The 24,052-nt window shown below is 47.7% G+C and overlaps 1 protein-coding gene across 1 annotated transcript in view; it reads right to left on the reverse strand.

Annotated features, from left to right (window-relative positions):
• Positions 1–24,052, reverse strand: part of LOC147703375 (uncharacterized) — a 395,930-nt gene that overhangs the window by 132,614 nt on the left and 239,264 nt on the right. Inside the window, exon 4 of the mRNA XM_086928913.1 lies at positions 5,482–5,575. Coding sequence (XP_086785039.1) covers positions 5,482–5,575 — 94 coding nt within the window. The remainder of the gene's footprint in view (positions 1–5,481; positions 5,576–24,052) is intronic.

The following is a 24,052-nucleotide window of genomic DNA, read 5'->3' on the forward strand; positions in this document are numbered from 1 at the left end:
GTTGCGGAGTGCCACAGGGCTCCTCTTTGAGCCCGACACTCTTCAACGTATATATGGCACCTCTAGAACAAATTGTCGTCCCCTATGGCATCAAACTACTGACCTACGCGGACGACACACAGTTGGTCGTTTCCCTAAGCCAGTCAGAACCTCCCTCCATAGATCTGTATTCCTGCCTGGAGGACATCGTCAGTTGGATGAGCAACTCCCATTTAAAGCTCAATGGGGAAAAAACGGAGCTTATGGTTTTAGGCAACCAGTCCCTTTTTCGCCCGGAATCTTTATGGCCGCCCAGCATGGGCCCACCTCCAACCCCCAAAACCGATATCAAAAGCCTAGGGATCTGGCTAGATAATAAACTCACTCTCAGCACCCAGGCCAAGAAAACTGCGGGAACTTGCTTTGGCTTGCTCCGGTCTATTCGCAAAATCCTCCCTATCCTTCCTTTCCAGTCCAGAAAACTGGTCATCCAGGGCCTCATACTGTCCAGATTGGACTACGGAAATGCCTTATACCTTGGCTCCCCAAAAAAAGTCATCTCTAAACTCCAGGTGGTGCAAAATGCGGCGGCACGAATTCTTACTGGCACCAAAAAGCGCTGCTCTGCCAAGCCCGCACTCAATGAACTTCATTGGCTCCCGGTGGAACAAAGAGTGCACTTCAAGGCTATGTGCTTAACCCACAAAATCCTGCACGGAAAAGGTCCCCCGGTTCTGAAAAATCTCATAACTCCCCACACAACAACCAGAACCCTACGCTCTACTAATGCCCACCTGACTAAAATACCCAAAACCAAAAAATCACGTTTTGGAGATCGGCAATTCTCCTACCTGGCATCCAAGATGTGGAACACTCTTCCACCAGCCCTCCGGGCCCAACCCAATCTCATATCATTCCGTAAATCCCTGAAGACATGGCTGTTCCCCTGATCCATGCCACCCCCCGGCCCATCCTTTTGAGAACTTGGTGGATTATGTCAGCGCTGGGACGCTCCCGGGCAGCCATGCGCTCTACAAATCTCCTAAATAAAATAAATAAATAAATACTTCTTGGCGCATGAGGTTAGTGCGTAGGTGGCAAACAGAAGCTACATGAAAGCTCAGCTCGTCTAGAACGCGAGGGTTCAAGAGAACGTCAAGCTGAGCCAGATCCAGGCACCTGTCTTTAGTTGCTCGCCCACCTCTATCTGATCAAGAAAACACATTGTGTCAGTGGGCAGCTAGAATTCAAAACCAACGCTGCTAACGACAAAGCCAGAATCTTAAACACTCAGCCCCGGTGTTTTCACCACTTGTGAGCCTCATAACGAAGACAGGATCGCAGATGCCTTTCCCGGTCCTTCTCGGGTTCGCATGTGACATTGAGCAGGAGAGAACGACGCAGCTCTAAAGCCGCAGGAAAGCGACCGCGCGGCTCCGTCCGCATGACATCAGGAAGGCCCGGGCGGCAAAGTGCCCTTGGCAGCGCGCAGCACCACTTTTGCTGACACTGTAATCACCATTAACGTTATATCTTTTAAACTCATTATTATTGCCTTTATGCCTTGTTGTCAGTTCCTGCGCAGGATTCACGGCCCAGTCCCCTCGAAGCTGGAGCGCAGCCAGCTCTGTTTTACTGCCCTGGGCACGGCATCCTGACTCCATCTTGCCACGCTACCCTCGCCTGGCTGATGAACGGTACCTTCAGGAAACATAACAAGCTGTCGCCATTGCGCGAATGACAAAAAAAGTACTTAGACACTAATTGAAGGAGACAGTATAACGCCGCAAGTAAACAATCCAGCCCTAATGGGCGGTCCCAAAAGGAGACAGGGCGATAACAAGGAGGGACTAAAAGCCTCATTTTCAATAGGAAGCCATCATTTACAATGGACGATGACACCAGACAATGAAAAATATGGGTGGGGCTTCCACACCACTTCTAAGACATACCTTAATACAGTATGCCTCGCAAAGCGACCAGCGCATGGGCTGCAATGCTAGGCAAGACCTAAAAAGGAGATTGTGTCTTTAAGGACAGAGAGATCTCCAATATGCTCAATCCAAATCAGTTACCTCAGTTCTATTTTCCGGCTCCTGCTGACAGGACCCTTGGAGCATTGTACTCAACCTTTTTAGGTTTTTCTTCAAAAATAGGGCTTCAGTATTTTTTGCTTCACTCAACGTCTTTTGTCTTTTTCTATGGACGGAAGTGTTTTCCTGACAGGAAAAAGGTATTTTTTCTGTGTAAAATGCTTTCTCTTTTCTGCAGACGAACCCTGCATGGCAGGGAGAAAATTCACCTGCAGGGAAGGGAAGAAAGAAGCAGACAGCAGAAGTCAGTGGGACCTCTGAGGGAGGGAGAGGTTATTCTTCAACCAGAGCTCTTCCCTCAACTTCCACTGGTCATGGAAGATCCAAGAGGTGTTTTTCAGGAAGAAAACTCTATTGGTCTCGTCGACGTCTAGGCAGTCGACGTCGAGAGGAGGTACGACGCCGATATGCTGGCCGTCATTGACAGGCTCTACGCCATATAAGCATCGACGCTCAACGTCAATAAATACTCGAGCAACATTGAGGCCTGCTTCACACTGCCATGATTTCAATAGATGCATTGACGTTGAGGGATTCCGACTCAATCTCCCTGAGAGGTAGGCATTCGACGTTGAGAACCAAACGTCAATGAGAGTGGTTGACGATGAGAAGCTTCACGAGAGAACTAGGGAAGCATATGGTAGAATTAGGAATCTGCTCCACCCAGACTATCTGGAAATTGCCGCAAAGCAGAGTTGGCATGTGCACCGAATAGACAGGCACCATCAAAAGTCATATCAATCAAGGTGGCTTGAAAAGCCACTGAAAACCCAGAGGTGCGTTAGCAGGCACATCAACGCAGTGCCATTGAAGAGGCCTTAGCCCGACCTACAGAGTCAATGGGGCCCATACCACAGAGAATTAGTTTAGGTTCTTGTTGCCCAACCAGTATTAATGGAACAAGATCATTCTGGGTTTCATCCAGAAGGGAGGGCAACAGCCGTGCCAATGAGTCCCACAATGTATTGGAGAAGCGTATGAGGACGCAAGAAGTATTACGGGATCGCAGAGCGGAAATGGAAGAGGAGAAAATATGTCTGCCTCAAATGTCTAATCTTCTGGCCTCTCTTTCTGGTGGGATGGTAGGAAAAGAGTCGTTATTTTGGACATATATAGCAGCCTGTACCACAAAACCATGATGAGTAGGATGTCTGAGGAGACATACTGGATCTCCAGAGTCCAGCAGTGTCTGTGTGAAATAGAGAGATCCACAGGGGTCCCGGTATCAGGTTTAGCCCAAGCCCTCAACAAATGGTCAAATACAGCCTCACTGTAAGGAAGCACCGCTCTATCCTTGTTTTGCCTTAATGAGGGGTGCCAAGTAAGGGATCAGTCATAATTTCCACAGAAGAACTTTTCACATTTAAAACGACAGACACTCGTCTGAGCATAATGCTAGAGAGCAGCTCACCTCCGTAGCCAGACCAGGAGGGGACAGGAGGCTTGAGGCTGGGGAAGACTTCAAGCCATTAGCTTCACCCAACTCAATCAACTAGGAGGTTTGGTTGTATCAAAGATGGGATGTTGAAACTTCAAACCCCCTCCATCAACTCCATAATCATGTTCCTCAGAAGGAAAAACAGGAGGGGCCCCCCTCCTGTTTTTCCTTCTGAGGAACACAATTACAGAGAGCTGAGGAAAGGTGACTGAGACAGGCATGTCCACTGGCAACGCAACCGACGACGCCCGGTGCTGAAGAGGTGATGTCTAAGTGCTGAAGAGGCGACGTCTCAGCATGGGAGAAGGGAAATGTTTACCTAGGTCAATGTGCATATTAATATTTACAGAGAGAATTGTGAAACTTGGGGTCATATATAGTAAGGCTCCTAGAGAGTCACAGAGATATAGTTTACTTGGCGTCACACCTCTCATACCCGAAAAAGAATTTTAAGAGTTTTAGAGGGTAATTTACTTTCTGGAAGGTCAGCTGGCAGGAGTATGGGGGATGTGGGCTGGCCAGCCGCCACTGGCCACCATATTTAGGGCCATTTGTATCATCATCACCATTTGCGATTTCTAAATAGCGAATTTTAAGGAATCGCTATTTAGAAATCGCGAAATGGTATGTATGAACAAAATCGGTATTTTTTAGCGATTTCCAATTATTCCTTATCTGCGAATTCGCAATTTGCGAATTCGCAAATAAGGAATAATTTCCCATTCATTTCTATGGGCCAGGAGGCCCATAAAATGACTGTGAATTAATTCTCAATTTGCGAATTCGCAATTTGCTAATCGCAATTTGAGAATTATTGCAAGGGTGCAGGGGTGTCTCAAGGACACCCTGCTGCACCCCTGTAAATTACATGTGTGTGCATATGCCGCACATACATGCCCAATGGGCATGTATGTGCGACATATGCCACCCTCACAAATGCACAATTGTGCATATTTACAAGAAATCGCAAATTACCACCAACTACAAGTTGGTGGTAATTTGCGATTTCTAAACCTGAAATCGCATTTTGAAAAAGCTTCATACATAGCATTTAAGGAATCGCAAAATTGCGATTCCTTAAATGCTTAAGCAAAATAAGGATTGCAATTTTTTGCAATTCCTTATTTTGCTAATGTTTCATACATTCCAAAATCGGTAAAAAGGCAGTTTGCGATTCGCTAAGGCCGAAATTATGCGAATTTCGGCCTTAACAAATCGCAAAAGGCTTGATACATATGGCCCTTAAAGTCTACTGCTGGCCAGGCCGAATGTTTAGCTAAAACTCCTCCCACTTTCAGGGTAAGACACTGTAGCATAAAACAAAAATAATAACAGCAGATAAGCCATGACATGACAGGTTGGCGACCTGTCATAGCTATTTTTTCATTTCCAAACACAATCTCCTGAAGGGAAGGTTTGCATTTGCAAATTAAAAAGCACTGTGCCGATACATTAAATGTTTTCTTTCAGTGCACGAGGTAAGTGTGTTTGGCATAAGGGTACCGGACAGGTAAAAAGCTGACAGGCTTCACATTGCAAGGCCTTCCCTAAATAGGGTGAGGATACTGGCACCATGTCCCCGGCTGTCCAGCAGTGGAAAGGTTTTTCCGGATGGTGAACCAGAAACCGCAAACTCTTGCACCCTAAATGACACTGAGGGGAGCGCAGATGAATATCTCATTTTGAAAGCCGCCCTATTAGCAACCAATTCTAAATAAAGTTTAGGTCAGCTGGAGACGTGGTACTTCTGCATGGCCAGGAGAGGACTTTTAAAACTGATACCTGTGTATTCAATTCGGTCCATCTCATCTTCCAAATCTGAGTAATTCACTAACTCCCCATGTCTTTCCTTACGATCAGAGTTCCCTTTTAGGAAGTCATCCCACACATTTTTCTGTCACTCAAGACTGCACCGCATCCTGATGGCTGCCTCCCAACTGCCCCTTTAATGACTTCAGTAGTGCTGCTCACCTCCAACTTCTTTAAGGGGATTGGTGGCATCTATCCCTGCCGAAGACCCCAGTGAGTTAGAGTCGGTTAAGGGGAACTGCTGGAACTTCGAACTCTGCAAACAGAGAAAGGCAATTATCAATTTATGTCTGTACAGCACTTCAGGTGCTATATATCTATACAATCCCCACACGCTTCATACAAACTCCCCACACCCAAATCCATACACTCCAGCCCCAACCCCTGCACTCAGCTATAAATTATTCCGACCCAGGCGCAAATCCAGTATCTCACGCCACACACCAAATTCCTGCACTCCAGATACAAACCCTGCTCTTGTGTCTCCATCAAAAACCCAAAAGCCAGGTCATTTGGACTGGGAGGTATAGTGTGAACTACCAAATATCTCACCCACTGTGGTGCACTGAGTATCGTTATAGCTTTGGAATGTCTCGCTTTCATCAGCTCTGATAAAAGCAGCTAAACTATTGGAAAACTTCTGAAATATTTTCTTGATCATCTGATCAAAAGATCATTGCCTAGTGTCTTCATTGCATCGTTATCTGAAGGAGAATCTGGGAATTTTCTGTTGCCACGGAGGGGCAGAGTTCAATTTATGGAAAGCATCAGTCACAAGAGATATTATCTAGATACTCACTATTTAAGGCACACTCATGGTTCTTTGGAAATATTCTGCTTATTGAATCTGCATGGACATTTTTTACACCAAATAGGTGCACTGCACTGATTCGGTGAGTCTTGATATTAGCTACCACCGGATTGACTGGGTTCCAAGAACAAGACCCAATTTCTCCTTCTTTGTTTAAATAGCCCTTTGTACTGAGACTCTCCATCAGAATCAGAACTGACTTTGAATAAACTGTCAGAAGACATGACTTTAAGCTCTAATAGTCTTGGAGGTTGATGTAGCACTGAGATACATTCTGGGACTACGAGCCTTAAGAAGGTAAATTGTATATTTGAGTTCCCCACCCCATTAAAGAAGCATCGAACACATTTGTCTGTGTGGACAGTTCTTTTTAAAAAAAAAAATTTAAAACCTTTATTTTCAAATAGTGCACACAGCTATTCAGCCTTACATCCCGGAGGCTAGGCAGCAAAGCGAAATGCAGTGTATTAGAGTGCAAGAAACATAATGTCAGAACGGATGAAGGTTACGTTTTTCAGTTTTTTGTATCAGAAGAAGAAGGGAGGAAGATACAGAAAGAGGCGCCGAAACGGGCGCTAAGAGAGAAGGCAATGAAACCAGTATACAGTGAGGCCTAGTCTAGGAGTCGGTCAAGCACAATGACCACAGTTATAATCAGAACAATAGAGATACTAAGAACGGTGGGAGAAGGAAGCACAGGATAATAAAGATATCGAACCGTCAGTTGGAATCATGGGCTATGGGGACAAGTGTTCTTCCCGTGGAGCGGGTTCTGGAGGTATGCAAATGTCACCCCTGTACTCATTCCAAGCCCCCCACAATTTCTGCCATTTTTTAGGTTTACCCCTGGCAACATATACAGTCTTTTCCCGGAACATACCCCAATCCATATTGGCCTTCCATTGTACCACCTTCGGGGCTGCCGTTGCCCCCCACATCTGTGCAATGTCCCGCTTCGCAACCATATTCCCAAGGGTCACCCATCGAGTCTGGGCAATGTTATAATCTGTCGGGCCCCAGATATTTAAGAGGCATCTTCGGGCCTCCACGTGTACTTCCACCCCGGTCACCTCGCTCATGATCATGTGCACTCGCCTCCAGTAGGAAGCTATCGCGTGACATTCCCAAAGGATGTGCATAAAGGTGGCGAGAGCACCACAACCCCGCCTGCAGAGGCCATCAGCAGAATGTCCCATATGTATAAGCCTGGGGCCAGTGACATAGACTCTATGCAAGATCTTTAGCTGCACCAACCGAAGACGGGAGGGGATAGCGACCTCCTTGGGGGATGACACAGCACATTGCCAGTCTTCGTCGTCAATCTCTATCCCGTCCCGCACCCACTGATCCCTCACCCCCAGGAGGAGATCTGTGCGAACATTGATCAGCTTCCTATATGTCAAGGAGATAGCACTGTCCGGCATGTGGCCATCCAGTACTCGATCCTCCAAGGGAGAACTGTCGGGAATCACCTCACCCTCCGGCATGGCGGACAATAGTGCATGTCTCAGCTGAGCGTACCGGAAGTATTCCGTCCCACCCAGCTGAAACTCCGTCTGCAGTTGGGCAAAAGACTTCACCTCCCCTCGCAACATCATGTCCTCCACCCTAGAGATGCCGATCAAGTCCCACTTATCAAATCCTTTGGTGTGCCATAGTTTACCCAGTATATCAGAATCATAGAGTGGGGTCACCTTTGTCAGCCTATCCTTCCACCCCTGCGCCTTTGTGATCGCTCTCCAGATGTTTACAGCAGTTTTCGTTGGCCCAGACATCCGCCTATCAAGAGACCTCGTATACAGTGCCCTATGATATTTCCCGCCATCCAGGAGCCACCGATCCATGGCGTACCCTGGACTATCCACAGGGCCATATAGGCCATGATTAATGGCTGCCAACTGGGAGGCCCAGTAATATCTTCGCACGTCAGGCAGCGCTATCCCCCCATCGTACCACGGGAGCGTGAGCTTCGTGATAGCAATGCGGGGCCGACCATCCCAAAGTAGGGCACGTTGCAAGTTCTCAATCTCACCAAAGTATCGGGCCGGGACCGGGTCCTGAGTGTTTTGCAGGGCGTAGAGAAATCTGGGCAAGGACATCATCTTGAATAGCGCCGCGCGCCCAAGCAGGGAAAGCAGAAGTTTACGCCACCCCTCCACATCCCGCCGGAGGCGAAGAAGAGGGGGAAGCAAATTATTCTCGTAGCGCGCTTTAGGGTCAGTGGAGATGTAAATCCCCAGATATTTGAATCCCTGTCTCGCCACCTGTATGCCGCAGCCTCTCGGGAGGCGAGGCTTCCCCCTTTCAGGACATACAAATGCGACTTCGACCAGTTAATAACCAAGCCGGAGTACTGACCAAAGAGTTGAAGCACGTCGCAGGCCACGATGAGAGACTTGCAAGGGGAAGTGAGATACAGAAGGATGTCATCTGCATATAATGACACTCGGTCCTCGAAGTCAGGGGACCATCGGATGCCATGTATGTCTAGGTGGGTGCGTAGCCAAGCCGCCAATGGTTCGAGTGCAAGTGCAAACAAGAGGGGCGACAGAGGACAGCCCTGCCTGGTGCCCCTTTGAAGAACAAAGGGTGCCGAAACTCGACCATTGACCGCTACATTAGCCAACGGGCTAGCGTACAGAAGTTTGACCCACCCTACGAATTCCGGACCGAAGCCGAGCTTCGCCAACACTGCCCACAGGTAACTCCATTCAAGGGAGTCGAAAGCCATCGTGGCATCCAACGACGCCAGGACAGCTGGCTCCTCAAGCATGTGGGCCCTAGCCAGGGCTCCGTGAAGTCTCCGAAGGTTAAGAGCAGTGTTGCGGTGTGGAATAAAGCCCGACTGGTCCGGGTGCACTAAGTCGCCAATTACGCCAATCAGTCGGTTGGCGAGCAATTTGGCTAAAATCTTAGGCTCCGCGTTTAACAGAGAGATGGGGCGATACGATCGGCACAAATCTCTTGGCTTCCCTTCCTTATGGATAACCACAATGGTGGCCAACCTCTGGTCGTGGGGAAGTATGCCTGCCTCCCGCGCCTCCAGGAACATGTTCCGCAAGTGCGGGAAAACTACTTCCGGTTTGATTTTATAAATTTCCACCGGGATACCATTGGGGCCAGGGGCCTTGCCAGACCTCAGGGAGCGAATGGCGAGGGCAATCTCATCCGCAGTAATATCCCTGTCCAGGTCGTCACGGTCTGCCTCCGACAGGCGCGCAAGATCAATATCTGCCAGGAGAGCGCACGAGTCGGCCTCAGACCGGTCCGAGACCGAAGTGTAAATGCCCCGAAAGTAGTCCAAGAAGGACTCAACGATTGCCCTCGGGTCAGTGACCAGCAAACCGTCGTCCCCCAACACCTCCGGAACTACTCGACTGGTTCTCTCCTTCTTGTCGAGCCAAGCTAGAAGCTTGCCCGCCTTGTCCCCGACATCATAAATCCTACCCTGTTGTTCTCTACCCATGACGATAGCAGCGTCGGAGGCAAGATCGCGGTATTCCAGTTGCTTAAGAGAGAGGGTATGGAGCAGCTCAGGCATAGGGCCCGCCTCTAATTGAGAGTCCAGCTCCGTAATCTCCGCCTCAATGCGCACCATGTCGGCGTCTCTGTTCCTACGGACGTCCGCTATGAGGGCAAAGGCCTCACCTCGCAAGACCGCCTTAAATGCCTCCCATAAGGTAGCGGCTGATGTAACCGACCCATCATTCTCATTGAAATAGAACTCAATAGCCTTGGCCAAGAGTCCGCGCGTCTTTGGGTTCCGAAAGTACCATGGGTTGACCACCACGGGCCGCTCGGCAACCACAATGTCAAAATCGAAGGACACCCACACTGGGGAATGGTCCGAAATGCCCCTCGCCAACAAACGGGCCTCCGAGATCGCCGACGCGTGGGCAGCCAAGGCAAGGACATAATCTATTCTCGAGAGGCTACCGTGTGCCCCAGAATGAAACGAGTATTGGCTTTGGGTGGGATGCATGAGTCTCCAGCAGTCGACCAACCCCATAGTGTCAAGGAAGTCGGGCAGCCATGATTGCGAACTACAGAGGTCTCTAGGCGGATGTCTGTCCAAGGTCCCGGAGCAGACCGAATTGAAGTCACCCCCCACAATAAGCAACCCCGCAGAGAGGCTCAAAATGGCGCTTCCAAGGTCCTGAAAAGTGTTGTTTTGCAGCCCCGGGGGAACGTAAACCGAAACCAGAACCAAAGTACGCCCCTCCCACCGCCCCGTGGCGGCAGCATACCGCCCCCTCTCGTCCACGATAGTGGAGTCAATCTCGAAAGGGAGAGACGTGCGCACCATAATATCCGCCCCCCGGGACCCCGAAGAAAACCCTGAATGTGCCACCATCTTGAAACCCTTCCTGTTGAGCGCACGGCACGTATTCCCCACCAAGTGTGTTTCCTGTAACAGAACAACATCAGGCATATTTCTTTTGAACAATTGCAATACCACCCCTCTCTTAATACGATCACCCAAGCCATTAACATTCCAACACAGAACTTTTAATTGCCTACCCCCCATCGTCGTACCTCAGGCCTCCGCCGACCCCAAAAGACCCCACCGATACATAAAATGAAGCAGAGCATACAATACATTGCCTTAGAGAAGGAAGAAAGAAACAAAGATAGCACACAAACCAACCCCCACACCACCCTCCACCCTGCACCCCTACATTAGACTAGAAAGCCCCCCCAACCAGCAGTGTGCCTGTCGCCCCATAAACTAAGCTACAAGAAGACCCTAGAGGAGAAAGGAGATCACGTAGTCCCCCCCGCCACCCTCCATGTAAGGAAAAGAATAGACACAATAAAGTGCAACGGCTTGGCATTATAGGTCATAGTCAACAGGTACACCAACCGACAAAGTTAGTGTGATGAGTACTACTCCTGATGATCGGGGCCTCCAGAGGCACCTTCGGAATGTTCCTCCTGTTCCTCGCGTTGGTGCGGCAAAGTATCCAGCCAGTCACTCGCAGCCTCAGGCATGTCGAAAAACAGAGCGCGGCCATCGCGTTCAATACGCAGTCTAGCGGGGAACATCATGGAGTATTTCAGCTTCAAGTCTCTGAGGCGCCGCTTCACTCCCGCAAAACTTTGGCGCTGTCTCTGAACAGTCCTAGTAAAGTCCGGGTAGAAGTTAACATCCACGTTCTGGAACTTGAGGGGTCCATGTCGCCTCGAAGCCTGTAGGATCGCATCTCGATCTCTAAAGTTGAATAAGCGGGCGATAATGGGTCTCGGTGCGACGCCCGTCTTCGGAGGACCACCCGGTATTCTGTGGGCTCGCTCGACCGAGAAGAAGTGGCTGAGGCCCGCCGGGGCCAGATGAGACTTGATCAGGTCCTCAACAAAGAGGTCGGCGGCCGAGTCCTCTGCCCCCTCCGGTACCCCAATAATGCGCACATTTTGCCACCTGGCACGTCCCTCAAAGTCCTCCAGCCGCCTCGAGAACAGGTCATTGACCGACCTCAGATTCCGGACCTCCGTCTGCAGGTCCGAGACATCGGTCGTGAGGCTGGCAGTTTTAATATCGAGCGATTTCACTCTGTCGTTTGTTTTACCAAGGTCGGCCCTGATCAAGTTGAGGTCGATCGCCAGGGTGTCCACTTTGTGCGTCAGGACCTCGTGCTGCTTATGCATCTCTGCTCTGATGCCAGCGATAGCCCCCATGATGTCCCGGAGCGTGGGCTCCGACCCGTCGGGCGAGCCCGCACGTAGAGGGTCTTTGGATTGAGCAGCAACAGTTGGCGAGGTCCTTTGCTGGGCGTACCGGTCGATCTTGTTGGTCTGAGGTTGGACCGTCTTCCTGCTGGCCCGGTTCGCCGTTCTATCAGGATCACCCCTGCCAGCCATGTTGGATTTAGGCAGAACAAAGGGTAGCACTCCAAGATCACTTCAGGCACTCAAGCGAGTGCGGAGCGTAGCTACCACAAATGTCCAGTCGGTAATAGGCCACTCCGCAACTCCGTTCGCTCCGCCAGCTGAAACAGGAGACGCTCATTCAGCATATCGATCATGCCCTGCGTTATCGCAGCCGTCGGCCATCCCCGGGACAATGGTGCGCCCCTGGCACCGAATTTTGACACGACGTAACTTCGTCAAGGAGTGTCGGATTTTGAAACGGAAAGTGGATCCCGTGTCTACGACCATTCGCCAACTAGAATCCACCACCATGGATCAGGATTTCGACCAGGATTTATGCGGAGCGTCGGAGGGTCTCCGGAGCTCCGAGCTTACGCGGCCATCTTGCTTGCCCGCGAAGCTCCTCCTCTGTGTGGACAGTTCTTAATGTAACTAAACAACCTCTGTAGAAAATCTACCCTTTCTATGTGTTCACTCAGGATTAAACAACAATTTTTAATAGTTATTAAAATTAAATTCAATAATACAGATGGATTAATAAAAAGTAAGGAAAAATAACTTCTACAGAGTTACATTTACCTTGCCTGGTGTTCCTGGAGGCTAATGTGTATTTTCAATCAACTTCTCCAAGCCAGTAATTAGGATCTGAACAGGTGTGAGTGAAATGTGAAATCTGAAATTCCTCTCAGGAGCTACACAATAGGTTACTGTGATTAGAAGGTCGACCTGAAAGGCAGGGCAGGGAAGACTCCTGTGAGCTCAGCAGAAGGGTGGGGGTTGTGAGCATCCTTTCTGAAATAACAAGGTCAGATCATGTTGGAGTCTGAAATCCTGCTTGATGGGACTGCAGGGTTTACATATAATAGTGGAGGCATACCTGAAAGGGAGTGAATAGGATGTCAAAACAATTCTTGTATATCCATTGTCTGGTTGCTTGAAAACCCTGCTTTTGTTCTACTAGACTTCTGTCTCTGGGTTTATTGTGGGTAAAGTGGCTGCCCCAAACTGGAGTTTAGTGATAGGTGTGGGAGGACACAAGGATTATCGTAGCATACTTCCCGCACACTTACACACACACACATAGCCAACCCTCAGAGTCCAAGTTTAATGTGGCTCACGACATTCGCAATTTGAAAATGCCCAAACTGGGTAGGGATGACCCAGAACACTTTTACCCCATTGGACAGGGATTGCCTGGGAGTCATTCCTACCCTTGAGCTAGTGCCAGGCATAAATGAGGCACCTCAAGGCACCCACTTCAGAACACTCCTGGACAGGAGGAAAAAACAACTTGCTGTCTGTGACCTTAGAAGAGCCCTGTAGAACTGGAGCAGTACCTTCTAGTACCTAGGACAAAAAAGTGGTCTCCAGGAGTCATAAGACTGACCTGTTGAAGATACAGGGATACAAGAGGCCATACCTACAACTTCCCACTTGACCAGTGGCAACTGGACGTGGACTGGACTCTGCTGCTTGCCTCTGCCTGGCACCCTGTGAGTCTCTAAATGCCTTTCCTGAGTAACGAAGGGCGTTAGAAGTTTATTCCTATGGTAGATTAGGACTTGAAGGACTACTAAAGTCTGATAAAACAGAGATACTGATTTTTGGTAGTATGCAAGCTAACTGGGGCAATCCTTGTGGCCAGCAGAGATAGGACACACCTACGATGAAGGCTAAGAACCTGGGAGTGTGATTGGACAAAACACTTTCGCTTACCCAGCACACTAATGCAACTGTTTCCTCCTCCCACTTCCTTATCAAGAAAGTAAGGAAGATTCTCCCGTATATTCCTGTGGACACCAGAAAAACTGTAGTTACATCACTGATTCAGTCCAAACTTCATTACTACAACGGGCTGTATCTAAACATTCAGAAGCAGTGTTTAAAAAAGTTTCAGATTGTACAAAATACAGCAGCACGGCTACTGTCCAAAACCCCTAGGTGCAAATCTGTATCCAAAGAAATTCGCAGCCTGCATTGGCTCCCTGCAGCACAACGGATACAATTCAAGGCTCTATGTCTGGCTTACAAAGCACTGAACCACACAGGCCCTGTCTTTATGCAAAATCGTCTCACCTGGTTTGAACCGACCAGACATCTTCGCTCTACAGGGGCCAAACTCCTGACAGTGCCCAGAATTCGAACATCGCACAGGGGTGGACGCAGCTTTTGCTTTGGCATCTCTAAACTCTGGAACATTCTTCCGAGTGAGCTCAGAAGTGTGAGCTCCCTCTCATCCTTCAGGAAAGGACAAATAACCTGGTTGTTCCAGAACTAGACATCCGAGCAGGCTTACTAATGTCCTCAGCGCCAAGACACCTCCGGGTATCATGCCCTTTATAAATCCCAGTAACATTAACATTAACAGAACACTGTCATACATTCACCCCAGAATAGACTGAAAATGTGTCAATTCCCTTTGGTCAGTCTAACATGTAAACCACAATCAATAATGCATACCACACCGCAACCTCATGATTATATATCAATTCAATCAGTATGAAAAGAACTCAACAAAATTATGAACATACAGTAAAATATGTAAAAAATATCACAACATTTTAATATCCATAAAAAAAGCATACATATATGACATCATTAAAAAAGGAGTTGTATCAGTAATGTATACAACAACCTAAAATATACATGCAACAAATAAATTCAACATTAAAGAAAGAAAGAGACAGTAACAAGTGACAGTTAAAAAGTCATCATGAAGACATTAATACGATTGAATCTATTGTACAACATCAGCACCGCAAGGGTAATTTCAGATTCAATAGTTTCTCGAATTTAAAAAAACCAAGGCGTTGACGGGTTTTGGTGTGCCCTCACAATATGCACCACCTTCATCAGGACTTTTCATAATAACTGTCTCTTTAGGTAGAGTTCACATGAAAACACATATTTCTACGTTGAGATAAAAACATACATATCAATTATAAATATGTTCCTGTCAGAGCATGATATTACAACAACATAGAAAACCCCAATGCACTAAATAAAAAGAACAAATATCAATTATAAATTAAATGCATTGTTTTACAAAGAAATCCCACCAAGCACAAAGTGTTTCATAATTATAGTAGGGTTCTTCCATATTCACACAAGAAACATCTACTTGCATACCTATCTCGCTATTGACCAACATGTCACCCCAAAGGTAGTAAGAGAGTCTGAAATTAAACATCCTCATGAATCGATATAGTCTGGTGGTGGTAGATAGCATGCACCACTGTCAACAATACAACATATAGCAGGAGCAAGTAAACACACATATCTTACTAAATGGCACCCCAACAAATGGTGCACACAAGATTGTCATATAAGCATACATGTTTGCCAATAACTCATGTATATTCCAATAATTTGTAAACCGCTTAGCCTCATCCATGCTGGTGACGAGCTCAGCTCGTCATGGAGTACAGTTGAGCTGTACTCATGACGAGCTGAGCTCGTCACGGCCGTTGGAACGTTCACACGCGGGGGTAATTACCCCGCTGTGCGATCGTTCTAAAAACGGATGCGGCCGTGACGAGCTCAGCTCGTCATGAGGGGAGCTCCATTGTGCCTCTTGACGAGCCCTCCCCCCCCCCGCCCCCCCTCCCCCCCCCAGTGGTGGGAAAACACCTAGCCAGCAGCGAAGGGGTTAATAAACAATCTGGTATCGAGGAATTTCCATATATACAAAAAAATCACTCCTCATCTAGGAGAGAAAACGTAAATCTAATAGTCATCTACCAAGGAATCGCTAACTGTAGCAAGATCACTTATTTTGAAGGGTTGTGGTCCAATACCTCAAAAACGCCATATATAGAAAATATGCGTTAAGTCACTAATGGTGTCTTCGTTTACCGTGCTTTTTTTCTTTTCTTGTGGCAAGATATAGCACGGTCCTACGCAAAAACAGATATAGAGAACAACGTATAAAAATGTAAACTATAATCGCAATGTATATAACTTTCTAATGAGGGAGAAAAATCTCTCACAGAAAAGCCTACCTTCCAAGCGCTAGCTATGGATGTAGGAAGCAACGTCTTCATAAAGAAAGCAGCATCCCATATTGCTCAAAATTACGGAGACCCTAAAAAATGCAATGGTAAACACACATATAGATGTGATAAATAAAAGGGTATTCGTTAATGGCCTGTGTCCTACGTCCCCATAACGCAGACTTAGTTAAACAAGCATTTGCAATGCAATGGTCTCGGCATCATTAAAGGTAGAGCAATTGGCATTGCTCATGACATTTCTTTTTTTTCTTTAAATCATAAATAAATGGCATTGTCATTTACATTGCCAATACACACCACTCTGCACCTGCACTCACTGCTCTGCACACTCACTACTCTGCACTCACTACTCTGCACTCACTACTCTGCACTCACTACTCTGCACTCACTACTCTGCACTCACTACTCTGCACTCACTACTCTGCACTCACTACTCTGCACTCTGCACTCACTACTCTGCACTCTGCACTCACTACTCTGCACTCTGCACTCACTACTCTGCACTCTGCACTCACTACTCTGCACTCTGCACTCACTACTCTGCACTCTGCACTCACTACTCTGCACTCACTACTCTGCACTCTGCACTCACTACTCTGCACTCTGCACTCACTACTCTGCACTCACTACTCTGCACTCACTACTCTGCACTCACTACTCTGCACTCACTACTCTGCACTCACTACTCTGCACTCACTACTCTGCACTCTGCACGCACTACTCTGCACTCTGCACGCACTACTCTGCACTCACTACTCTGCACTCACTACTCACTACTCACTACTCTGCACTCACTACTCTGCACTCACTACTCTGCACTCACTACTCTGCACTCACTACTCTGCACTCACTACTCTGCACTCACTACTCTGCACTCACTACTCTGCACTCACTACTCTGCACTCACTACTCTGCACTCACTACTCTGCACTCACTACTCTGCACTCTGCACTCACTACTCTGCACTCACTACTCTGCACTCACTACTCTGCACTCTGCACTCACTACTCTGCACTCACTACTCTGCACTCACTACTCTGCACTCTGCACTCACTACTCTGCACTCACTACTCTGCACTCACTACTCTGCACTCACTACTCTGCACTCACTACTCTGCACTCACTACTCTGCACTCACTACTCTGCACTCTGCACTCACTACTCTGCACTCTGCACTCACTACTCTGCACTCTGCACTCACTACTCTGCACTCACTACTCACTACTCTGCACTCACTACTCTGCACTCACTACTCTGCACTCACTACTCTGCACTCACTACTCTGCACTCACTACTCTGCACTCTGCACTCACTACTCTGCACTCTGCACTCACTACTCTGCACTCTGCACTCACTACTCTGCACTCACTACTCACTACTCACTACTCTGCACTCACTACTCTGCACTCACTACTCTGCACTCACTACTCTGCACTCACTACTCTGCACTCTGCACTCACTACTCTGCACTCTGCACTCACTACTCTGCACTCTGCACTCACTACTCTGCACTCACTACTCTGCACTCACTACTCTGCACTCACTACTCTGCACTCACTACTCTGCACTCTGCACTCACTACTCTGCACTCACTACTCTGCACTCACTACTCTGCACTCACTACTCTGCACTCACTACTCTGCACTCACTACTCTGCACTCACTACTCTGCACTCTGCACTCACTACTCTGCACTCTGCACTCACTACTCTGCACTCACTACTCACTACTCTGCACTCACTACTCTGCACTCACTACTCTGCACTCACTACTCTGCACTCACTACTCTGCACTCACTACTCTGCACTCACTACTCTGCACTCACTACTCACTACTCTGCACTCACTACTCACTACTCTGCACTCACTACTCACTACTCTGCACTCACTACTCACTACTCTGCACTCACTACTCACTACTCTGCACTCACTACTCTGCACTCACTACTCTGCACTCACTACTCTGCACTCACTACTCTGCACTCTGCACTCACTACTCTGCACTCACTACTCTGCACTCACTACTCTGCACTCACTACTCACACTCACTACTCACACTCACTACTCTGCACTCACTACAGCTTCCTTCCACAGCTAGAACTAGTGCATAATGTCAAAACAGAGAAAACAAGGAAACACACTGAAGCTGTCTGTACCACGCCAAGTTCACATTTCGAGCAGCATGCGTTAAATCACGCTTTAGACTACTTCTCTACTCAAAAGTAGTACATTTCCTTCAAAAAGATAAAAATATGACATGCAAACAGTAATGCCGAAACAAACTGTTCAGCATGGGTTTTGATTTACATGAAAACATTAATTTCACTTAAAATAATAATAGTTTTTAGCTAAATTAAATTTACATTTGGATTTAGGGCATATTCACATATTTTTAGTAAATTTAAATGTCAGTGGCAGATGGACACGCTTTCATTTAGCAGCCAAATATACAATAACTTACTGCCCCCGGAATTCCGCCGCGGCCGCACCGGAAGTCAGGCAAGGTCGCCTGTGACGGGGGCGGAGCCGCGTCCGGACCGGAAGAGGAGGCAGGCGGAGGAAATGCGTGGAGCGTCCCGGGGCTCCTGCGAGCGTGGAGAGCCCCCGGGGCCGACAACAGGACGTTGCACGCGTGTTGCGGGGCTCCCTTGACCAAGAGGGAGTCCCGGGATAGGAGCCGCAGCGTCAACTCTCCCTGCCGGTGCGGAGCAGTAAGTTAAAGGGGAGAGGGGGGGCCGGTGCGCGCGCGTGTGTGTGTGTGTGTGTGTGTGTGTGTGTGTGTATGTATGAGTGGGGGGGTTCTGTATGTATGTGCGTGCGTGAGCGCTTCTGTTTCTATGTATGCGTGTGTTGTGTGGGAGCCTCGCGCAGCGCTCGTGCTAATGCGCGTGCCAGTTTAGAATCGCCTGCGCGCGGCCAGGAGTGTCTCCTGGGACTGCTACTCGCTGACATAAGATCTCGGCGGAGACGCGCTTACGCGCGTCTTTTAGCCGAGACCTAAAAAGCCGTATCCTAAGGGCTAGTCAAAAGTTAGTATATCCTCCCGTCATTGCATCCTCGCATGATAGCTTACCGTAATTTAAAAAGTGGACGTCCAAACGGGCGTCACCTCCAAGTCAGCAGTTATTAGCGGTAGAATCTGTCTCTTCAGAGGGGTTTAAATATCCATGTAGTGCGTGGCAATAACCAACACCTGTGACCTACGTTACTACGGCGTCTGACGTCATCAGGAGGCACCCATCCTTGCATCCAATGACTAACATGGACTTCCGCAGATGAGGAAGTATTCACGTCTGGGCATACCCATCCCACTTAGGGCGAAAAGTGCTACGCAAACAAATGAAGGACGGAATGCTGAATAAATCATACATTCACCCCCAGTCAAGAGAACAATTGATGGACAGAATGCAGAAAAATGTCATATATTCACCCCAGTACATTGGCAGTTCGGTCTGGACTGTTCCCATGAGGCACAGGGTCAAGACTGATTTGCATATGGCTGGGTCTAAACCGGGGTAGCATGGTGAGCAAAAGAACAATGGATTTAATCCAGATCTGTTGACTGGGGATGAATGTATGATTTATTCAGCATTCCGTCCATAATTTGTTTGCGTAGCACACATTAAAAATGATGACAAGGGGGGAGGAGCCACGCTAGCAACCAAGATGGCCGTGTAGGCACCCGCTCCGCCGACCTCTGCCTCCCGCCGGAATATCCTGTCATTTATCCTGTCTTTGCGCCCAGCCACAAGGTGTATGAACCTGCCGTGAGATTAATGGTGCTGTCCCGAGATCTCTACTTGCTCGGCTGACGAAGATATGTCGAGTGGAAGTTTGCGGCCTAGATCTGCCCGGACGCCGGGGTCTCGAGTACTGGCCCATCCGGGTTTCAGTGAAACAACATCGGCTGTGGTGGTGTGATTGGGTCCGGTCTACCGGAGTGGAAAAAGAAAATCTTTCTTTCGCTTTTCGGATTGATGTGGATGACGGTTGGCTGCCTTGGTGAAGGTTGGAGGAGGGGTGACAGCCTAACGCTTGCAGTTGTGGACGGGGGCCCTGACCGGTGACCCGGTAACTGGCCCGCTGGTGTTCGCTGGGTTTGGTTCTCCGCCTGCGGTGGCAGCCCCAGGATATCATCGAAACAATATATAAGTCTCCCTCTGCAGTCGACCGTTCCCTATTTGCCCGTTCCCCTCTGAGAGATCGAGCCTGCTGGGGGAAGCGATCATGATCGATACCGATCGAAGAGCGGTTGAACATACTGTGAGTGATCCGTCGCTGCGTACTGTGTTGGCGGCCATCGGGTCCCTTCAGGTGTACGTTGAAGACTGCATTCAGATGACGATGGAGGACTTGGTTGAGATGCTACGAATTGGACCGGACCCTACTCCATTGCAAGAAACAGCGACAACCGAGACACCCACTAGGGCCACTCTGATGAAGGAAGTAGACCCCCCATTGTGTGAGGTATCGGAGCCTTTGACCAGTGTTTTGGAAGATAGACACAAGCTCAATGCTACCAATGGATTGTTAAGCCTACGATCGTTGCCGAATATGGAAGGACTAATTGATGTTCCCACTCCAGAAACTTTTGATGAGAATTGTTATCGGAATGAAACTGCGTCACTTCCCTATGTATCGGAGCCACTAAGATGGCGGACAAATCAACGATGGAGTTCACAACGGGGAAGCGAGTCTCTGGATCTGACGATGTTCACAGCACTTTCGTTCTACTACTTTGTCTTGCATTGAGTTCTATTATAGTTTCTTCGCACTCGGACTGTCTTGTGGAAGAGGTGGTCTATCAGGAGGGGACTCATGTGTCTGATCGGAAGGGGCAAGGATGAGATCGAAAGACTGGGTTTGACTCAAGTATTGATGGGCATGGGATTTGTTAAACTTATGCTATAGTAAGGCTGGGCGGTGTTTGAAGATTCCCTTGTTAAGACACATATTTACTCTCCGATTTCTTGACTTCAATTTGGGGATCCTTGGTTCTGGCAGGGGGGGGCGACCGGGAGCCTGTACGAATATGCCCTCCTCCACGTCTCTTCTCTACCTCGGTAGATTTCTTCTTTTAGAACTTTGTTAGTTGGGGCGACAGGCACGCTGCTACTGGGGGTTAGGCGATAGCCGTTTGCAGTGGTGCAGGGTGGGGGATGGGTTTATTGTTTTCTTTCTGTTATCGCCCATATGGTTTTCTCTTTTTTTCAATCTTTTCTCAGTCTTTCCTTTACTCGTAATATTGGCGAAATATCCTGACTTTGATCCTTAACCTCTAGTATCAGGTTGCCATGATTCTCCTGATGTTTTGATTTTATGGGTGGGAAGGTCTTGAGGATCCGCAACTAAACTGTTAGCCGGTTATACTGATGCAAATCTTATTTTGTACTTAACAGTGCGAGCCTCTCGAATAATTTTGCTGTTCCACGACTATCCTGTTTTTCTGTACCAATTCACCCTGTCACTATTGGATGTATATATGGCACCAGATATGTCTGTATTATTTTTTACTTTAACGAATAAAACTATTTATAAATAAAAAAATAAAAATTGATGACAAGGCAAAAACAATCTTTTCCGAAGTGTCATGTGTCAGAAGTTTCATCGCCTTCTAGATGTGCCTTAAACCCATTATACAACATAATGGTATGATCCATTGTTTCCTAATTGCCACTATAGGCTGGACAGAAGAATAAAAAATGCTGATCCGTTTCCTTTGATGAACAACAAGCAGGGCAGATCGCCATGGCTACATCATGTCTCAACCATTTTGCAGAGGAGTTAACTTGATGAATGTCTATTCTGGAGTTTATACACAGGTTTTTTTAAATATATAGTACAATTCTATTCATATAGGATTTAAATTCTGGAGCGCATTTGCGAGATAAATATATATCAAATAGCCCTCCATCTCTCTGCCCAAGCCAGGTTTTCTCCCTGACCCAGTTTCAGTAACAGGCCTTCACCGTTAGTATAAAGCTTCCCTTTAAGATTTCCGGATTATGCCAAAATTCCTCAATGAGGAATGTGATTTGATTTGATTTGATTTATGTATTTGTAAAGCGCAACGAATGCCCATGGGTGTCTTGGCACTAGAAAACGGTAGATTTCAAGGTACTGGCGGGTAACGAGCCAGGTTTTTAGTGCCTTTATGAAGGACCAGAGAGATGGGCTGTTCTTTATTGAAATGGGGAGCTGGTTTTAGATCTTAACTATCCTCAACAGAAAGCTTCTGCCACCCCAGCGGGCCTTCTTATATTTAGGTGTCTGCATACGTTTTGTATGGCTGATCTTAGGCTTCTGGCCGGCGCATACCATTTCAAGTGTGTCCTCAGAAAGTGCGGCCGTATACCCTGTAAAGCTTTGAAGGTCAGACATTGAGATTTAAACTCAATCCTTTTTTTCATCGGGGGCCAATGGAGGGCTCTTAAACCGTGGGAGACTGATTTAAACCTAGGGATGTCTAGTACCAATCTGGCAGCGGCGTTCTGCAAACGCTGCAGTCTTAGTAGATGCTGGGATTGAATTCCCAGGTATAGTGCATTCCCACAGTCCAATCTCCAAAGGGCCAATGCTGTGACCAGAGTTTTAATTGCATCGGGAAGAATGAATGGGCGGATTTTTTGAATCATTTTTAAAATAAACCAGATAGTGGAGGAGAGCTTGTTAATCTGATTACTAAATGTTAATTTGTCGACTCCAAGGTTTTTAACATTGGACACTGGGGTAGGACAATCTCCCAGAATGGCAGGCCACCACCTGGGCGACCAAAAAGTTGTGCTGGCGCCCATCAACAAGACCTCAGTCTTTCCACTGTTCAATTTCAAGCAGTTCGACTGCATCGATTTGGCTGACTTGTGACATCCAGCTAACAAATCAGTCGGCGGTCTCCTCCACGTTGCTTGTGTCTGACACCACCAACTGTGTGTCGTCTGCGTAAGAGACAACCGAAAACCCAGACTGCAGTATAATCGAAGCAAGAGGAGCCACATATACATTAAATAGCGTAGGGCTCAGAGACGAGCCCTGAGGCACCCCACAAGGCATTTTGAAAGGCTTAATTCAACGGAGAAGGTTCTGTTGGCAAGATAGGACAATAACAGTGAGAGGGCAGAATTTCGGATCCCCAACTCCGCTAGTTTACCAATTAATAATTTGTGGTTTACCGTATCAAAGGCCACCGATAGGTCTAACTGAATTAAGGTCGCCTTGCCCTCTGAGTCCAGTATTGTCCTAAGTTCTTCTGATGCCATAACCAAAGCTGTCTCCATTCCATGTCTTTCCCGTAACCCATATTGTGAGTGATCCAAAAGATTTTGTGAGGAAATATGTGCTGTAAGTTGTGCGTTGAGAAGTTTCTTAAGTACTTTTGCAGGAAATGGGATCCTAGAAATAGGACGATAGCTGCTGGGGTCCTTATGACCGAGGTTTTTTTTTTTTAGCAGAGGAAGAAGTGAAGCTATTTTCCAAGAGTCTGGAAAGATGCCTGCATGAATTATCTTATTGAACACCAAACTTAGGGATTCGCTTAATAATTACGGAAACAAATGGAATACTTTTGGAGGGCAGGGGTCTGTTGGGGCTGCTGATCTAGCAGTATTTACCACATGACTGATTTTTTCTGGGTGAGTGGTAGGAGAAGGAGAAAGCTAGAAGGGTGGCCGTAGGATCTAAGGCTTTCGGAGCAGTCTTAGCGACTGAGCTGGCATTGTCATTAAAGGAATTGTACACCGTCTCAACCTTATCTATAAATGACTGACCCAGTAGATTGCAAAATTCGGCACTCCTTTCTATCTGAGCCGTTACTAGTAATTTAGCTAAATTCTTAGTTATGGAAAAAAGCTCCCTGCAGGAATTCCCTGCCTCACGGATCTTTGCCGTAGGGTATTTACATTTTTCCTTTATAATTACTTTCTTGTAGGCTGCCAAAGCTTGTGAATACTTGGCTTTCTCCTCCAGACCGCAGTTTACTCTCCAGTTTCTTTCTAGCCTCCTACATACTTGTTTTTGTGCTCTGAGAATATCTGTGAACCACGGTTC

The sequence above is a fragment of the Lissotriton vulgaris genome, chromosome 7 (genome assembly GCF_964263255.1).
Source record: "Lissotriton vulgaris chromosome 7, aLisVul1.2, whole genome shotgun sequence".
NCBI classification, from domain to species: Eukaryota; Metazoa; Chordata; class Amphibia; order Caudata; family Salamandridae; genus Lissotriton; species Lissotriton vulgaris.